Source organism: Nesoenas mayeri, assembly GCF_963082525.1.
Source record: "Nesoenas mayeri genome assembly, chromosome: 27".
Classification (NCBI taxonomy): Eukaryota; Metazoa; Chordata; class Aves; order Columbiformes; family Columbidae; genus Nesoenas; species Nesoenas mayeri.
Window position 1 is genome coordinate 4,252,299 of NC_137555.1, and position 18,776 is coordinate 4,271,074.

General features: G+C 64.9%; 2 protein-coding genes across 2 annotated transcripts; one reads left to right on the plus strand and one right to left on the minus strand.

Annotated features, from left to right (window-relative positions):
• Positions 1-384: 384 nt before the first annotated feature.
• Positions 385-13,811, plus strand: GGCX (gamma-glutamyl carboxylase; the record flags this gene model as incomplete). The annotated part of the gene is made up of 15 exons (XM_080360279.1): positions 385-457; positions 1,863-2,087; positions 2,617-2,775; positions 4,381-4,546; positions 5,580-5,658; positions 5,735-5,841; positions 6,970-7,133; positions 8,544-8,806; positions 10,208-10,339; positions 10,907-11,058; positions 11,995-12,164; positions 12,242-12,372; positions 13,159-13,306; positions 13,382-13,577; positions 13,659-13,811. Coding segments are annotated over 15 exons (2,316 nt in total), but the record flags the coding sequence as incomplete, so codon positions are not given.
• A 41-nt stretch (positions 13,812-13,852) lies between these two features.
• MAT2A (methionine adenosyltransferase 2A) lies at positions 13,853-18,407 on the minus strand. Its single transcript, XM_080360352.1, has 9 exons — positions 18,241-18,407; positions 16,797-16,874; positions 16,592-16,714; positions 16,404-16,516; positions 16,181-16,324; positions 15,884-16,102; positions 15,626-15,808; positions 15,417-15,550; positions 13,853-15,105 (listed from the first exon to the last, which is right to left on the minus strand). The coding sequence occupies exons 1-9, from the start codon at positions 18,329-18,331 to the stop codon at positions 15,003-15,005; spliced, it is 1,188 nt and encodes a 395-aa protein (XP_080216478.1). The 5' UTR covers positions 18,332-18,407; the 3' UTR covers positions 13,853-15,002.
• Between the last annotated feature and the right edge of the window lie 369 nt (positions 18,408-18,776).

Genomic DNA, 18,776 nt, shown 5'->3' on the forward strand with positions numbered 1-18,776 from the left:
GGACCTTGTGCCCAACGTGGGGACCCTGTGCCCACCCTGGGGACTCTGTGGCCACCTTGAGGACATTGTGCGCAACGTGGGGACCCTATGCCACCTTGAGGACCTTGTGCCCAACGTGGGGACCCTGTGCCACCTCGAGGACCTTGTGCCCAATGTGGGGACCCTGTGTCCACTCTGGGGACCCTGTGCCCAGCGTGGGGACCCTGTGCCCCCCCGGTGTCCCCACACTCACGGTGGCCTCCAGGTCCTGGCTCTTGTCGTGCAGCCGCTCCAGGTTCTCCCCCCGCGCCAGGATCTGCTCCACGTTCCGCGTCATGATGGTGGTGACGCCCTCGACCTCGCGCTGCAGCGCCCGCACGCGCCCGCTGGCCCTGTCACCGCTGTCACCGCCGCTGGTGCCGCCCGGCACGGTGCCGCCCGTCCCGCCGCTCTCCTGCCAGCGCAGGGCAGGTGTCAGGTGGGCACCCAGCCCCCTATGGGGACCCCCTATACACCCCATGGGCCCCCCATACACACCCTATAGATAAACCCTGGGAACCCCATATGCACCCCATAGGCACTCCATAAACACCCCAGACACCCCATAGATACTCTGTGTACACCCTATAGACACCCCGTAGGTGCTCCATATATACCCCATAGGCATCCCCTGGACACCCCATATACACCCTGTAGAGCCACTAAATACATCCCCTTGGAACCCCATGTACACCCTATATGCACCCTATAAACACCCCAGACACCCCACACACACCCTATAGACTCTCCCCAGGCACTCCACGTATACCCTATAGGCATCCCATAGGCACACCATATGTCCCCCATACCAACACCAAGAACCCAACAGTGTCCATATGCACCCGAGCACTTCCCCAAGCACCCCCCAGCCACCTCATATGTACCCTATACGTACCCCAGCCCCCCCATATGCCCCCTGGGCACACTCTATACACTCCGTGACCACCCCATAGGTGCCCCGTGTCCACCCCACACACACCACAGGCACTTCCTTGAGCACCCTATAGGCTCCCTGGGCACCCCTCTGCACCCTATAGCCCCCCCAAATGTACCTCAGCCCCCCATAATGTCTCCCAGGCCCCCATATGTCCCCCCAGTCCCCCCATATATATCCCAGGCCCCCATATGCCCCTGGGCACCCCCTATACCCCCCATGGACACGCCCTGCCCGCCCCACAGGTGCCCGTGTCCGCCCCACAGCCCCAGGCCCAGCCCCAGCCCCCCATGGTCCCCCCATTGCCCCTATGGGTCCCGGTCCCACCATGGCCGGTCCCGCTCCCGCCGCCGCTGCCCCGTGACCCCGCCCCCTCGGGGCTTCCGGGAGCGGCGGTACCGGCGGGGGGCGGGGTCAGGGGGGCGTGGCCAGAGAGGTGTGGGCAGGGTCAAGGTGTGACAGGGGCGGGGCCGGGGAGGTGTGGGCGGGGTCTGGGGTGACAGAGGCGGGGCCAGGGGGTTGTGGGCGGGGGTCGGGAATGTGTGGGCGGGGTCAGGGGTGACAGGGGCGGGACCGGGAGAGATGTGGGCGGGGCCAGGAGTGAATGGGGCGGGGTCAAGGAGGGATAGGGGCGGGGCCGGGGAGGTGTGGGCGGGGTCAAGGAGGGATAGGGGCGGGGCCAGGGAGGTGTGGGCGTGGTCAAGGAGGGATAGGGGCGGGGCCGGGGAGGTGTGGGCGGGGTTAAGAGGAGACATGGGCGATGCCGCTCGGTGGCCACGCCCTGAGGTGGCACGTGATTCCAGGGGGGTGGGGCCGGCGCGATGGCGGCGGTGGAGGGTACGGAGGGAACGAAGCGGGGCGGGGGTCTCGGGGCGGTGTGACCCCTGACCCCTGACCTCTGACCCCGCAGGCTCGGCGCGGCGGAGGCGGCCGGAGCGGGGGGAGGCGGCGGGGCCGCCCCCGGGCCCTTCACCGCCCGGTACCGACCCCAAGACCGGCCCCGGTACCGAGCCCGGGCTGGCCCGGCGCCTCCTGGGCTTCGAGCTGCGGGACCTGACGCGCTGGGACCGGTTCGTGCGGCTGCTGCACCGGCCCACCGACCCCGCGGGGCTGGGGGCATTCCGGGCCGCCTTCGGTGAGCGATCGGGGCGCCGGGGACACCGGGGACACCGGGAGCCTTGGCGGGGCGGGGCGGGGGGCCGGGGGTCACCAGGGGTCACCGGCAGTTCCGGGCTCGGGGAGCGCAGGAGCCTTGGGAGGGGGGATGGGGATTCCGGGGGACCCAGGCGTCCGGGAGGATGCCACTGGGGGGACCCTCGTGTTCAGAGGGGACCCAGGCGTCCGGGAGAGAGACAGCCATTGGGGGGACCCAGGCATCCGAGGGGGTGTCACTGGGGGGGACCCAGGCGTCCTGGGGGGACCTTGGTATTCAGAGAGGACCCAAATGTCCAGGGGGGGACCCAGGCGTCCAGGGGGGGACCCAGGCGTCCGGAGGGACTTGGGCATCCAGAGGGGACCCAGGCATCTGCCAGGGACCCAGGCGTCCGGGCCGTGACACGTCAGCAGCAGAGCAAAGGCCGAGGCGGAGACCGGGGGTGGGGGTCGGTGTCCGGCCGGACGCCTGGGTCCCCGTGCGGGTCACCAACCCCTCGTCCCGTCCCCAGGGCTGCTGATGGCGCTGGACGTGCCGCAGGAGCGGGGGCTGGCGCAGCTGGACCGGCGCTTCCTGGACGGGCTGGAGGTTTGTCGGTTCCCGCTGCTGCCGTTCCTGCAGCCGCTGCCCCTCGACTGGATGTACCTGCTGTATGCGGTCATGTTCCTGGGTACGGACAGGGTGCTCAAGGTGGCTCAGGACCCCTAAGGAGTGCACAGGGTCCCCAAGTTGGGTACAAGATCCCCAGGATGGGCACAGGGTCCCCATGTTGGTCACACAGTCTCCAAGTTGGGCACAACTCACCCCGGGTGGACACAAGGTCCTCAAGGTGGCTCAGGACCCCTAAGGAGTGCACAGGGTCCCCAGGCTGGGTGCTGGGTCACCAAGTTGGGTACAAGGTCCTGAAGGTGGGCACAGGGTCCCCAGGGTGGGCACAAAGTCCTCAAGTTGGCACAGGGTCCCAAGGGTGGCACAGGGCCCCTAATGTGGCACAGGCTCCTCAGGGTGGCCACAGGGTCCCCAAGTTTGGTCCAAGGTCCTCAAGGTGGCCACAGAGTCCTCATGGTGGGCGCAGGGTCCCTGAGGTGGCACCAAGTCCCTACTTGGGCATGAGGTCCTTGGAGTGGTCCCCAAGGTGGCACAAGGTCCTCAGGGTGGCCACAGGGTCCCCAAGGTGACAGAGGGTCTCCAAGATGGACACAAGGTCCTCAAGGTGACTCAGGACCCCTAAGGAGTGCACAGAGTCCCCAGGCTGGGTGCTGGGTCCCCAAGGTGGGCACAGCATCTCTGAGGAGGCAGTGTCCCCAAGATGGGCACAGGATCCCTAGGCTGGGTGTTTGGTCCCCCAGTTGGGCACAAGGTCCTCAGGGTGGCTCAGGACCCCTAAGGAGTGCACGGGGTCCCCAGGGTGGGCACAGCATCTATGAGGTGGCACAGGGTCTCCAAAATGGATCGACACAAGGTCCCCAAGTTGGGTACAAGGTCCCCATGGTGGCTCAGGGCCCCTAAGGTGGCACAGGGTCCCCAGGTTGGGTTCGAGGTCCTCAAGGTGGCCACAAGGGACATGGGGACAGGAACAGGGGTGGGTGCTGTGGTGGCGACAGAGCCCAGGATGGGGAACTGGGAAAGGATGGGGACACAGGTGGGGACAGGGACCAGGAAGGGAAGTGGGGAAGGATGGGGACAAGCAGGGGGTGGCACTGGGACAGAAACGGGGGTGGGATGGGGACACGAGCCACCATGGGGACCAGCACTGGGGTGGGAATGGGAACAGGGATGGGCAGTGGCGTGGGGACAGTGACTGAGATGGACAGAGGGACTGGGATGGTCTTGGGGACAAGGACTGGGATGGGAACAGGAACATGTACCGAAGGAGAACCAGGGAAGGGTGGGGACACAGATGGGGACAAGCAGGGGGTGACACAGGGATAGAAACAGGGACGGGGTGGGGACAGGAGCCACGGTGGGGACCAGCAGTGGGGAGAACGGGGACGGGGACTGGAATGGGGACGGGGACTGTGGTGGGGCTGTCACCGAGCTGGGCCCTGGGGACAAGGGCTGAGAGGAACCAAGGCAGGCTGGGAACAGGTGGCGCTGGGACAGGGACAGTCCCCAGTGTCGGCGTGGGGACAGACACCGCCATGGCACAGGGGATGGGACCAGGGCGGGCACTGGGGTGGGGGACGGGGACCGGGAGGCGCTGGGACGCGGGTGGGCGAACCAGGGAGGGCTGGGGCCGTGGGACGGTGACAGGGACAGGTGGCGGGTGCCGCAGGGGCGCTGGGCATCATGGCCGGGTGCTGGTACCGCCTGAGCTGCGTCGCCTTCCTGGGCCCCTACTGGTACGTGCTGCTACTGGACAAGAGCTCCTGGAACAACCACTCGTACCTGTACGGGCTGCTGGGGACACAGCTGGCGCTGCTGGGCGCCGACCGATACGGGTGCGTGTGGCACGGCCACCGCGGTGGCACCGGCTGGCATGGGGGGCCAGGGCACGGGGACACGGGGGGACACGGGGGAGATGTTCCAGCTGGTGCTGGTGGGCACGGATTGATGCGAGTGGGCATTGGCGCCACCACTGCCACCCTGCAGTGACACCAGGGTGTCACCAGGGTCCCCCGGGGCACAGGGAGCTGGGGGGACACAGGGGGAGATGTTGCAGCTGATGCTGATGGGCGCGGGCTGGTGTGAGTGGGCACTGTCACCGTGGGTGGCATCGGCACTGCCACTGGCACCCCCGGGTGTCCCCACGGTCCCCCAGGGCACGGGGACATGGGGGGGACGTTGGGGGACACGTTCCAGCTGGTGCTGATGGGCGCAGATTGATATGAGTGGGCGTTGGCACCATGGGTGTCACCAGCACCACCACTGCCACCCCGAGGTGTCCCCATGGTCCTCAGGGTACAGAGAGCTGGGACAGGGACATGGGGGGACAGGTTCCAGCTGGCGCTGCTGGGCACAGACTGATATGAGTGGGCATCGGCATCACCACTGCCACCCTGCAGTGTCACCAGGGTGTCACTAGGATGTCCCCAGGGCACGGGGAGGTGGGGGGACACGTAGGGGGCGACGGTGTCACTGGGGCTGGCAGGTGGCACAGGCTGGGGCACCATGGCGCGGGTCACCCAGGGGGTGGCACAGGACCCAATATCCTTAGAACCAGGGTCCCCTGGGTCTGTGTCCCCAGCGGGTGGCACAAGCCCTAGTGTCCCCTGTAGCACCAGGGTCCCCTGGCTGTGTGTCCCCGTGGGGTGACAAAGACTCTGTAGCACCAGGGTCCCCATGGGGTGGTGGCACAGACCCCGGTGTCACCCACATCCGCGGGGTGACCATGGGGTGGCCCTGGTGTCCCCCGCATCCCAGGGGTGCCCGTGAGGTGACCCTGGTGTCCCCCGCAGCGCCGCGGTCTCCCTGGGGCTGCGGTGTCCCTGGGGTGACCGTGTCCTGTCCCCACGTCCCCCCGTGTGCCCGCAGGTCCGTGGACGGGCTGTTCCGTCCCCAGAAGCGCAACGCGCACGTCCCGCTGTGGAACTACGCGCTGCTGCGTGCGCAGGTGGGTCCCCCTGTGTCCCCCCCCCCCCCCGGACGCCGGGGTCCCCTGTGCCCCCCCTGACCGCTGTGCCCCCCAGATCTTCATCGTGTACTTCATCGCGGGGCTGAAGAAGCTGGACGCGGACTGGGTGGGCGGCTACTCCATGAACAGCCTGGCCCGGCACTGGCTCTTCGCACCCTTCCGGTGAGGAGGAGGAGGGGGGGGGGGATGAAGATGAGAAGGGTGATGGGGACAGGGTGGGGGTGAAGAGGGTGAAGATGAGGAGGGTGACAGCGTGAGGATGAGGGTGAAGATGAGGAGAGTGATGGGGACAGGGTGAGGATGAGGAGGGTGGGGGTGAGGAAGATTAAGCTGAGGAGGGTGCTGAGGAAGATGATGCTGATGCTGAGATAGTGATGATGAGGAGGAGAGTGAGGATGAGGGTGCTGAGGAAGGAGACGATGATGATGCTGAGGAACTGATGAAGGTGAAGATGAGGATGAGGAGCTCTGGGGAAGGTGATGATGCTGATGCTGCTGAAGTACTGATGAGGATGATGAGGAGGAAGTGACTGATGAAGGTGAGGATGATGATGATGATGCTGAGCACTGATGAGGATGAGGAGGGTGGGGGTGAGGAAGCTTAAGCTGAGGAGGGTGCTGAGGAAGATGATGCTGATGCTGAGATAGTGATGATGAGGACGAGAGTGAGGATGAGGATGCTGAGGAAGGAGATGATGATGCTGCTGAGGAGGATGACGATGATGACACTGAGGAACTGACGAAGGTGAGGATGAGGAAGATGAGGATGAGGAGCACTGGGGAAGGTGATGATGCCGATGCTGCTGAGGTACTGATGAGGATGATGAGGATGATGAGGAGGAGGTGACTGATGAAGGTGAGGATGAGGAGGGTGAGGAGCACTGGGGAAGGTGGTGATGATGCTGAGGATGAGGGCACTGATGGTGAGGATGCTGAGCAGTGCTGAAGGTGATAATGATGAAGATGAGGAGCCCTGATGAAGGTGAGGATGATGCTGCTGAGGATGCCAGCATGGCTGAAGGTGAGGATGATGAGGGTGAGGATGAGCCGTGATGAAGGTCAGGGTGAGGATGCCAGCATGGATGAAGGTGAGGATGATGAGGATGAGGATGAGGAGCTGTGATGGAGGTCAGGATGGTGCTGCTGAGGATGCCAGCATGGATGAAGGTGATGATGCTGCCGAGGAGCCCTGATGAAGGTCAGGGTGCTGAGGATGCTGCTGAGCCCTGTGGATGCTGCGGTGAGGGGGGTGAGGATGAGGAGGGCGGTGCTGAGGAAGGCCCCCCCGCAGGCTGGTGCTGTCGGAGGCGCTGACCAGCCGGCTGGTGGTGCACGGGGGGGGGCTGGCGCTGGATCTCTCCGCCGGGTTCCTGCTCTTCTTCGACGCCTCCCGCCCGCTGGGGCTGCTGCTCACCACCTACTTCCACACCATGAACTCCCAGCTCTTCAGCATCGGTGAGACCCCCAAAAACACCCTCAGAGCCCCCAGAGCACCCTCGGAGCCCCCAGAGCATCCCCAGACCCTCCAAAACCACCCCAGACCCTCCTGAGCACCCTCGGACCCCCCAGAGCACCCTCAGAGCCCCCAGAGCACCCTCGGACCACTCAGAGCATCCCCAGACCCTCCAAAAACACCCCAGACCCCCCTGAGGACCCCAGACCCCCAAAAAACACCCTCACCCCCCCTGAGCACCTCCAGAGCCCCCCAAACACCCCCCAGAACCCCAGAGCAACCTCAGACCCCCCCAAGACACCCCCAGCCCCAGAGAGCAACCCCAGGCTGAACAGGGGCACCCAGACACCCTAAATCCCCCCAAACCCCCCCCCCCCCCCCCCCCCCAGACCCCACCGAAACATCCTCAACCTGGACAGGGGCACCCAGACCCCCCCCAAACCCCCATAATCTGCACAGAGACCCCCCCAAAATCCCCATAATCTGCACAGAATCCCCCCAAAATCCCCATAATCTGCAGACTCCCCCCAAAATCCCCATAATCTGCACAGAGCCCCCCAAAATCCCCATAATCTGCACACAGACCCCCCCCAAACCCCCATAATCTGCACAGAGACCCCCCCCAAACCCCCATAATCTGCACAGAGAACCCCCCCAAAACCCCCATAATCTGCACAGAGGCCCCCCCCAAACCCCCATAATCTGCACAGAGACCCCCCCAAAACCCCCATAACCTGCACAGAGACCCCCCCCAAAACCCCCATAATCTGCACAGAGAACCCCCCAAAACCCCCATAATCTGCACAGAGAGCCCCCCCAAACCCACGTAATCTGCACAGAGACCCCCCCAAACCCCCATAATCTGCACAGACACCCCCCCAAACCCACGTAATCTGCACAGAGACCCCCCCAAAACCCCCATAATCTGCACATAGGGCCCCCACCAAACCCCCATAATCTGCACATAGAGCCCCCCAAACCCCCATAATCTGCATAGAGACCCCCCCAAACCCCCATAATCTGCATAGAGACCCTCCCAAACCCCCATAATCTGCAGAGACCCCCCCCCAAACCCCCATAATCTGCATGTAGACCCCCCCAAACCCCCATAATCTGCACAGACACCCCCCCAAACCCACGTAATCTGCACATAGAGCCCCCCAAAATCCCCATAATATGCACATAGACCCCCCCAAAGCCCCATAATCTGCACATAGGGCCCCCCCAAACCCCCATAATCTGCAGAGACCCCCCCCCAAACCCCCATAATCTGCATGTAGACCCCCCTAAACCCCCATAATCTGCACAGACACCCCCCCAAAACCCCCTTAAATTGCACAGAGACCCTCCCCCTACCACCCCCTCTCTAACCTCCCCCTGCCCCCCCGTGGGGGGGTCTGTGCGCCCCCCAGGGATGTTCCCGTACACCATGCTGCTGAGCAGCAGCCTGTTCTGCCGGCCCTGCTGGCCCCGGCGGCTGCTGCAGCGCTGCCCCCCGTGCCTGCGGGGGGGGCTCCCCAGCGCCCGGCCCCCCCAGCGCAGCCCCGACTGCTGCTACAGCCCGCGGGGGGGGCCCGGGGGGGCCCTGCGGGCCCGGCAGCACCTGGCGGCCGCGTTCACCGTGTTCTACGTGCTGGAGCAGCTGTTCCTGCCCTACTCGCACTTCGTCACCCCAGTGCGACATGGGGGGGACATGGGGGGGTGCTCTGGGGACATGGGGGGGGTGCTCTGGGGACATGAGGGGGGCGCTTTGGGACATGGGGGGGGCGCTTTGGGGACATGGGGGGATGCTCTAGGGACATGGGGGGGGCGCTTTGGGGACATGAGGGGATGAATGCTCTAGGGGCGTTGGGGGGGCGCTTTGGGGACATGAGATGATGCTCTGGGGACATGGGGGGGTGCTCTGGGGACATGGGGGGGTGCTTTAGGGACATGGGGGGGCGCTTTGGGGACATGGGGGGATGCTCTGGGGGCATTGAGGGGGTGCTCTGAGGACATGGGGGGGGTGCTCTGGGGACATGGGGGGATGCTCTGGGGACATGGGGGGGGCACTCTGGGGACATGGGGGGGCGCTCTGGGGACATGGGGGGATGCTCTGGGGACATGGGGGGGGCGCTTTGGGGACATGGGGGGGGCGCTTTGGGGACATGGGGGGGGCACTTTGGGGACATGGGGGGATGCTCTAGGGACATGGGGGGATGCTCTGGGGACACGGGGGGGGCGCTTTGGGGACATGGGAGGGCGCTTTGGGGACACGGGGGGATGCTCTGGGGGCATTGAGGGGGCGCTTTGGGGACATGGGGGGGGTGCTCTGGGGACATGGGGGGGGCACTTTGGGGACATGGGGAGGGCACTTTGGGGACATGGAGGGGGGTAACTCTGGGGGATGTGGGAGGTGTGTTTGGGGACCTGAGGAGCATTTTAGGGGCATTTATGGGATGGGGGGCATTTAGGGTAATTTTGGGGACATGTGGGGGGGCACTTTGGGGACATAGGGGGGTAATTTTTGGGGATGGGGGAGATAATTTTGGGGGATGTGGGGGGTGTTTTTGGAGACCTGAGAAGCATTTTAGGCGCATTTTTGAGGACATGGGGGACATTTAGAGTAATTTTGGGGACATGGTGGGGGCACTTTGGGGGTGGAGGGGTAATTTTGGGGATGTGGGGGGTGTTTTCATGGACCTGAGGAGCATTTTAGGTGCATTTTTGAGGACATGGGGGCAGTTACGGTAATTTTGGGGACATGGGGGGCTAATTTTGGGGATGGGGGGGTAATTTGGTGGGGGGATGTGGGGTGTGTTTTTAGGGACCTGAGGAGCATTTAAGGGGAATTTTTGGAGCCATGGTGCCACTTTGGGGATGGGGGGGGGACTTTAGGTGACGTGGGGGACATTTGGGGGTTGGGGGGGTCATTTTTGGGGACATACGGGGGCTCTTAGGTCATGGGATGGGGGCATTTTGGGGGTGTAATTTGGGGAGGGCACAGGGGTGATGGAAGGAGGGGGGACAGGGGGGGTTCCCATCCCCTTATCATCGCTGTCACCCCCCACAATGTGTCGTGTCCCCCCCCATCCAGGGTTACAACAACTGGACCAACGGGCTCTACGGCTACTCGTGGGACATGATGGTTCATTCGCGCTCCCACCAGCACGTCAAGATCACCTATCGGGACGGGGTGACGGGGGAGCAGGGGTACCTGAAACCAGGGGTGAGCCCCAACCCCCCCCCGAGCCCCCCCCAGCCGAGCAGGGGCACCCAGACCCCTTTATACCACCCAAAACACCCCCAGCCTGCACAGGGTCACCCAGACCCCATAAACCCCCCAAATCATCCCCAGCCCGGGCAGGGTCACCCAGACACCCCAAACCCCTGAATCTGGACAGAGACCCCCCCCAAAACACCCCCAGACTGGGTGGGGCACCAAGACCCCCCCACCAAAGTGCCCCCCCCCCTCCCCGGGCACCCCCACCCTGTGTGGGGACCCCTAAAAACATCCTGATCCTGCACAAGGGCACTCCCAAAACCCCCCACCCTGGGCACCCCCAGCTTGGACAGGGTCACCCAAACTCCCCCTCCCCCCAAAAAAAACACCTTACTGTATACAAAGCCCCCCCCCAGATCACCCCCCAGGCCAAACAGGGGCACCCAGACCGCCTTAAGCGCCCAACAAAAGCCCCTCCAACCCAATCACAGCACCCTCAGACCCCCAAATATGGATAAAGCCCCCCCAGCCCCCCCCCCCGTCCCCCCCAGGCTCAGGACCCCCGGCCCGCAGGTGTTCACGCAGACGCGGCGCTGGAAGGACCACGCCGACATGCTCAAGCAATACGCGACGTGCCTGAGCCGCCTGCTCCCGCGCTACAACGTGTCCCAGCCCCGCATCTACTTCGACATCTGGGTGTCCATCAACGAGCGATTCCAGCAGAGGTGGGGGGGCCAGGGGGGCTCTGGGGGGGGTGAGGGAATAGAGTGACTGTCAGCAAGTTTGCTGGTGACACCAAGCTGGAGCAGTGGTGACACTGGAGGCTGTGCTGCCATCAGAGACCTGGACAGGCTGGAGAGCTGGGCAGGGAAAACCTAATGAAATAGAACAAGGGCAAGTGTAGAGTCTTGAATCTGGGCAGGAACAACCCCAGGGTCCAGTGTAAGTTGGGGAATGAGCTGTTGGAGAGCAGCGTAGGGGAAAGGGAGCTGGGGGTCCTGGGGACAGCAGGGTGACCATGAGCCAGCACTGGGCCCTTGTGGCCAGGAAGCCAATGGGACCTGGGGTGGGTTAGAAGGGGGTGGTCAGTAGGTCAGAGAGGTTCTCCTGCCCCTCTGCTCTGCCCTGGGGAGACCACACCTGCAATCTTGTGTCCAGCTGTGGCCCCTCAGTTCCAGCAGGACAGGGAACTGCTGCAGAGAGTCCAGCGCAGGGCAACAAAGATGCTGAAGGGAGTGGAGCATCTCCCGGGTGAGGAAAGGCTGAGGGAGCTGGGGCTCTGGAGCTGGACAAGAGGACACTGAGGGGGGACTCATTCATGGTTACAGATATCTAAAGGGGCAGTGTCAGGAGGATGGAGCCAGGCTCTTCTGGTGACAACCAGTGACAGGACAAGGGGCAATGGGTGCAAACTGGAACACAGGAGGTTCCACTTAAATTTGAGAAGAAACTTGTTCGTGGTGAGGGTGTCAGAGCCTGGCCCAGGCTGCCCAGGGGGGTTGTGGAGTCTCCTTCTGTGCAGACATTCCAACCCGCCTGGACACCTTCCTGTGTAACCTCATCTGGGTGTTCCTGCTCCATGGGGGGATTGCACTGGATGAGCTTTCCAGGGCCCTTCAACCCCTGACACTGTGATCCTGTGATGTCCCATGTATCCCCAGGCTGGTGGACCCGCACGTGGACGTGGTGCAGGCGCCCTGGTCCCCGTGGGTGCCCACGCCGTGGGTGCTGCCGCTGCTGCTGGAGCTGTCGCCCTGGCGGGAGCGGCTGCAGGAGCTGGAGAGCCAGCTGGATGGACACACGGACGCCGTCTTCATCGCAGATTTCCCTGGTATGTGGTCATGGAGGGGTCCGTGGTTATTCTGGGGGGGGGGCTGAACCCCTTATTCTGTGTCTCCGTCCCCCCAGGGCTGCACCTGGAGAACTTTGTGAGCGAGGACCTGGGGAACACCAGCCTGCGGGTGCTGCGCGGGGAGGTGCTGGTGGAGCTGGTGGAGCAGAATGTCAACCGCTCCCTGCGCGAGGGGGACGGGATGCAGGTGACAGCGCGGGGGGGCCCAAAAAGTGCTGCCAGGGTCCCCAAAAGGGTTCTGGGGGTGTCCCCAAAGGGTTCTGGGGGTGTCCCCAAAGGGTGAGGTGAGGGAGGTGCTGGTGGAGCAGAACATCAAAACACTCCCTGTGTGATGGGACGTATGGGACAAATTGGGGCTGGGGGGTCCCCAGAGGTGCTCTGGGGGTCCCCAAAGTCTACTGACCCCCCCGCTGTGTCTCCAAAAGGTTTTTGGGGGGGTCTCCATAATGTTCTTGGAGTGTCCCCAAAGGGTGATTTGAGGGAGGGGCTGGTGGAGCAGAACATCAATTGCTCCTTGTGTGATGGGATGGAGATGACACTTGTGAGGGGGACATGGGGTGTCCCCAAAAGGTGCTGGGCAGGGGAGTGGGGTCCCCAAAGTCTACTGACCCCCTTGTGTCCCCAAAGGGTGCTGTGGGGGGTCCCCAAAAGCTGCTGAGGGTCCCCAAAGGGTGATGTGAAGGCGGAACAGAACCTCAGCAGTTCTTGTGATGGGATGTAGGTGACACTGTGAGGGGGGACACAGGGAGGCTGGGGGATCCCCAAAGTCTGCTGAGCCCCCTGTGTCCCCAAAGGGTGCTGTGGAGATCCCCAAAATGTGTTGGGGGGGGTCCCCAAAGGGTGATGTGAAGGAGGTGCTGGTGGAGCAGAACCTTAGCGGTTCCCTGTACAAGCGGACACAGGTGACAGCACAGGTGACACACAGAGGGCTCGGGGGGGTCCCCAAAGTCTGCTGACCCCCCCATGTCCCCAGCTGCCCGCAGGCCAGTACCACAAGGTGCACACGGTGTCCCCGGAGCCCTCGTGCTACATGTACCTGTACGTTAACACCACGGCCGTGACGCTGGAGCGCAACCTGACGCGGCTGCGGGAGCTGCGGGACCGGCTGCGCAACGGCACCGGTGAGCGCGGGGGGAACCGGGGACCCCCCCGCACCTCCCTAAACAAACCCCTCTGAGCCCCCATTGTCCCCGCAGAGACGGAGCCGCTGCCCCCGGAGCTGCGGCCGCTGCTGGGGGAGCCGGTTCCCAACGGGGTCACCGCGGACCCGCTGGTGACGACGTTTCTGCGCTGGGAGCAGCGGCTGGAGCAGCAGAACCGGCGGCGCGAGGCCGGGCTGGCGCCGCGGCTCCTGCGCTTCCTCCGCCGCAAATTCTACCTGTTCCGACGCAGGTCAGCCCCCAAAATCACCCCCTTTTTTCCCCCCCTCCCCTTAATTTAATCACAAATCACTCACCCAGCGTCCCTGTGCAGCGCCCTCATGACGCTCATCTCCCTGCGCAACCTGGCGCTGGGGCGGCCGCCGCTGGAGCAGCTGGCGCGGGAGGTGACGTTCGCCAACTGGCGCGGTGAGGAAGACGAGGGGCGGCCCGAGGACGGCGCCGGGGGGGCCCCCGAGCTCTGAACACCCTCAAAAACCCCTTCATTTTTAAGCCAACGCACATACAACCTCAGGCAGGTTTATGGTTAAACCCAGCAGTTTTATTAAGTTTTTTTCAACTTGGTTTCTTTTTTTGGAATTGGTGAGATCGAAATGAAATGTAATAAAACCTCCAGAAAAATATTAAAAGAAAGAAATTAAAATTAAAAAAAAAAAAAAAAATAAAGAGAAAGCCCTTTGAACCATCACCCCAAACCCCAACCGAGGCCGTTTTGGGGGCGCCGGCCCCCCCGGGACGGGCAGTAAACAAGCCGGCTTCTCTGTACCACACCGGCCAAATGCGCCGCGTCCCGGGGCTGGCGGCCCCAAAAACCCCGTTTCCCCCTTTTTTACCCCAATCTGGAGGCTTTTTGAGCCTCCTGGTGGGGGGGGGAAAGCGGCTGGAGGGGGGTGGGGGTCCTGGGGGGGCTTTCTGGAAAATCCAGAGCTGCCGTCTGAGCCCGGGGGCTTCTCTGTATCACACCCCGCGCCTCAGCACACAATAAATACACCGCTAGAAAACAAAACTAAACAAGAACGTTCAAGTATGAAGGGCCCAAAAAATCTCCCCCTCCCCCCCAAAAATACGTCGAGAACACTCGGCTGAGCCGCCGCCCCCCCCCACGGCGCCGAGGTGGGAATTGGGGGGGGTTGTGCAGTTTGGAGTCACTTCGGCTTGCTTAGAAAATAACCATAAAATGTTTCCTCCAGTACCAAACCTGCACGGGATGGGGGGGGAGGTTTTAACACCCCCCCCCTTAAAAAACGTGCGTCCTCCGAGAGGTTTAAAACGTGGGTTAAGAACAAAACCAGCACCAGCGAGATCCCGGGGTGGGGGGTGAAGGGGGGACCCAAATGTGTCCCCCCCGCCCCCCGCCTCGGCGGGACAGTGGGGTCGGGGGGGGGGGAGCGCTCGGGGGGGCTTTTTGTCATCTCTGAGCTCAGACGTCGCACGAGGATTTTTGTGTAAAAAGAAGCCGGAGGGCTGGGCGGGCAGAGGCACGAGCGCGTGGTCCCCACGCAACCGAAACCAGGGACAGACAGACAGAAGAGAGAAAAACGGGGGCCGGGGGACACAAGGGGGGGGCCAGGAGCTCATTCCCCCAGAGCCCGCGAGCTTCTCTGTAGCCTACGCCCGCGGGAATGGGGGGAAAAAGCCCCAACAAGGCGGTTTTGTGTTAATATTTGAGTTTTTTGGGCACTTCCCAGGGGAAGCTGTCCCTGCCGAAGTGGCCGTAGGCGGCGGTTCGCTGGTACAGGGGCCGCTTCAGGTCCAGGTCCCTGCAACGCAACGGGGCGCGGGTCACAAACGGGGGGCCCGGCCGCGGTCGCCCCGTCCCTGCTGCCCCCTCCCCATCCCCAGAGGGCGGTTTTGGAGCTTCCCCCCCCACCCCATGAATTCCGGAGAAGCTCCAATCGGATACTCACCCCCGTCCGCGCCCCAAAGCGCTTTATCCTCGGGCTTTTTCCTGCTCCTCGCGGGGCCGGTTCCAGTCGCACCGGGCGGTGACCGTGGGCTGGGGACCCCCAAACGCTGCCACCGCCCCCGCCGGCCCCCCAACTGCCTGTGCGCGCCCCCCACACCCCGTTACCTGACGATCACCCCGGGGCGAAGGTCAAAATTCTTCTTGACGATCTCCAGCAGCTCCCGCTCGCTCTTCTGCGAGGTGCCGTAGTGGAAGATGGAGATGGACAAGGGGTGCGACACCCCGATGGCGTACGAGACCTGCGGGGGGGCAGCGGTTAACCCCGGAGAGCCCCCCCCAAAACACCACGGGAAGCGGGGACCCCCCACACCCACCTGCACCAGCACCCGGCGGCACAGCCCGGCCTTGATGAGCGACTTGGCCACCCAGCGCGCGGCGTAGGCGGCCGAGCGATCCACTTTGGTGTAATCTTTCCCCGAAAAGGCGCCGCCGCCGTGGGCCCCCCAGCCCCCGTACGTGTCCACGATGATCTTGCGGCCGGTTAAACCGGCGTCTCCCTGCGAAGGACAAAGCGTCACGGCCACGCCGCCGGCACCGCGCTGGCCCCGCGGCCCCGGGAGCGGCGCCAGTACCTGGGGGCCACCGATGACGAAGCGGCCGCTGGGCTGCAGGTGGTAGATGGTGTCGTCGTCCAGGTACTTGGCCGGCACCACGGCCTTGATCACCTTCTCCTTGAGGGCATCCCGCATCTCGTCCAGCGACACCTCCTCGTCGTGCTGCACCGAGATGACGATGGTGTGCACGCGGATGGGGATGACAGCGCCGCGGTCCTGCATGTACTGCACCGTCACCTGCCGGGGACACCGCGGGGTCAGGAGGCTCCAGGGAGCGGTTTTGGGGACACAATGAAGCGTTTTAAGGGTCCTCACCTGCGTCTTGGAGTCAGGGCGCAGCCAGGGGAGGGTCCCGTTCCGCCGCAGCTCGGCCAGTTTGGCGTTGAGCTTGTGCGCCAGGACGATGGTGAGCGGCATGCACTCCTCCGTCTCGTCCGTGGCGTAGCCGAACATCAGCCCCTGCGGCACAGGGAGGGGGGACGGTGACACCGCGGTCCCTGCGGCTGAATTTGGCGTCTCAGGGACTGCGGGGACTCACCTGGTCACCGGCACCAATGTCCTCCTCGCTGCGGTCCAGGTGGACACCCTGGGCGATGTCGGGCGACTGCTGCTCCAGGGCCACCAGCACGTTGCATGTCTTGTAGTCGAAGCCTGAGGGGGGACAGGGGGTGCGGTGAGTGCAGGTGACAAACCCCGCGGTGACAGCAGGTGACCCCCGGCACGTACCTTTGGAAGAGTCATCGTAACCAATGTGCTTGATGGTGTCCCGCACAACTTTCTGGTAGTCGACGGCGGCGCGCGAGGTGATCTCCCCGGCCAGCAGGATCATCCCCGTCTTCGCCACCGTTTCTGATGGGAAAGGGGACGACGTCAGCGCCGGCGTCACCAGCCCGGCGCCGCTGTCACTGCGTGTCCCCGGGGAGCCACTCACCACAGGCCACCTTGGCATCAGGGTCCTGCTTGAGATGCGCGTCCAGGACGGCGTCGCTGATCTGGTCACAGATTTTATCTGGGGAGGGGACAGCGGCCATCAGGGTGGCACAGAACGGTACAGAATGGCACGGACCGGCACGGCCCTTCCTTCCTGCACCCGGCCCTGGCACCGCCGGGCTGCGCTAAGCCGGGATCCGGCACGAGGCTCCCGGTGCACACAGCGCTCGCCTTGTTGCCGCGCCGGGTTATTAGCCTGGAATTCCAGGCATTTCCCAGTTAAGCTCCAGTTACAGCCGGGTCAGAGCTTGGGCTCAGCTACCTACGGCATCACCGACAGGCACCGGCACCCCCCCCACACCACCAGAGCCCCCCAGTTCTGCGCTGGGTTATTCTGGGAGCAGCAGAGCCCCCTCCCGCACTCCCTGGGGGCCATGGCGGTGAATCAGCGGCATCCCGGGCGCCGCCGCCGTCCTTGGCCGCGACCTTTCAGGCCGGATTTAGGGGAGGATGGGGAAGGCGGCTCCGCCGGCTGCGGCTCAGGGTGAAAGAGCGCAGGATTGGACCTTTCAACTCCTGTCCCTCGCCCCAGCGCGTGATCTCGGGGGCGGCGAGTCCTTCAATGTGGAGGGGGAGCCCCAAAGGTGCTTTGGTGACGCCAGTGGGTGTTGTGGGTGGGGGTGATGGAGCAGGATGGGGGGTTGGGGTGTGCGGGCAGGGGGTGCGAGCAGCGGTCCACACATCATGTGAGCACAAAGGGATGGGGGTCGGACACAGCCCGAGGGGCCCCAACAGCGCCCATGGGGTCCCCACCCTCCCGCTGAGCGGGGACATGTCTGGGGACCCCCGGGGTGGGGGGAGCTCAGGGTGCCCAGAGCTGGGGGAACACGGGGGATCCCCATCGGGGGGTCGGGGTGCCCGGAGGGCGGCGCCCCACTAGTGCCTGCCCGAGCCGGGGGTGTCCCTCCTCCAGGCCTGTCACGGCCCCAGTGTCCCGGGGGGGCACCTGCGGCGATGGGGGAACTGGGGACACATCGCCCCCCTCCCCCCCGCCCCGTTCCCGCCGCCCTCCGGGAGCTGCTTAGTCACGGCTGAGTCACGGCGGCCCCCGGCCCCCCCCGTCCTTGCGTCACCCGGTGCGACCCCCCCCGTCCCCGCCATCCCCGGTTCGTGTCGCGCTGTGTCCCCCCCCCCCCCCGCCCCCGCCCGCCCCACGCGGGAAGCACGTGCGCGCCGGGGCCCGCAATGCGGCTCGCGCGACCCCGCGCTGCGCGCGCCCGGTGGCATCACCGCCCCCCCCAACACCTGTCCGACCCCTCCCCACCCCCACCCCCTGGGCGCGCCCCCTCCCCTCTCCCCCCCCCCCTCCTTCCCCCGCCCGCCCGGAGGCGGCCCCGCGCCGCCGTGCCGCGCCTGCGCGCTCGCCGCCGCGCCTCGGCCCGCACCTGGGTGCCCCTCGCCCACGGACTCGGAGGTGAAGAGGAAGGTGCCCTCCTCGATGAACACCTCGTGGAAGCCGTTGAGTTGCCCGTTCATGGCTGAGGAGGCGGAGCGGCGACAGGCGGGAACGCGGGCAGGCGGGAGCGCAGCGACGGCGGGACTCGGTAACGGCCGGAACGGACTGAGTGGGGCGCCCGCCGCCCAGCCTCCATTTATATTCTCCTCGCCCCGCCCCGCTGCCTCTTCCTACCAATAGAAGGCGCCGAACGGGCCGCGGGGGCGGGGCGACGCAACCACTGCCGGCCGGCGGGGGAGATGCGTTACGTAACGCCGAGCGCGGCCATCCCCGCCGCGGCTGCCGGATTCCCCCGGCGGCCAGCCGGGAAGCGAGCGGGTCTCAGAGGGCGGCAGAGCCGTCCCGCCTTCCCTCGAGGCGCGGCGAGGCGGGCGGGAACCGGCGTTTCCCGCCGCTCCCCCCGGCGTGGCCGCGTGGAGCTTTCCGCGCGGCCCGGCGGCGCGAGGCGGCAAGCGCACGCATGCG

Coding starts and splice junctions, on each gene's coding strand:
- MAT2A (XM_080360352.1), bottom strand. CDS start 18,331: ATGAACGGGCAACTCAACGGCTTCCACGAGGTGTTCATCGAGGAGGGC. Junction 16,715..16,796: donor TGATGCCAAGGTGGCCTGTG/GTGAGTGGCTCC, acceptor CTTTCCCATCAG/AAACGGTGGCGAAGACGGGG. Junction 15,551..15,625: donor GCCGCCGGGTGCTGGTGCAG/GTGGGTGTGGGG, acceptor GCCCCCCCGCAG/GTCTCGTACGCCATCGGGGT.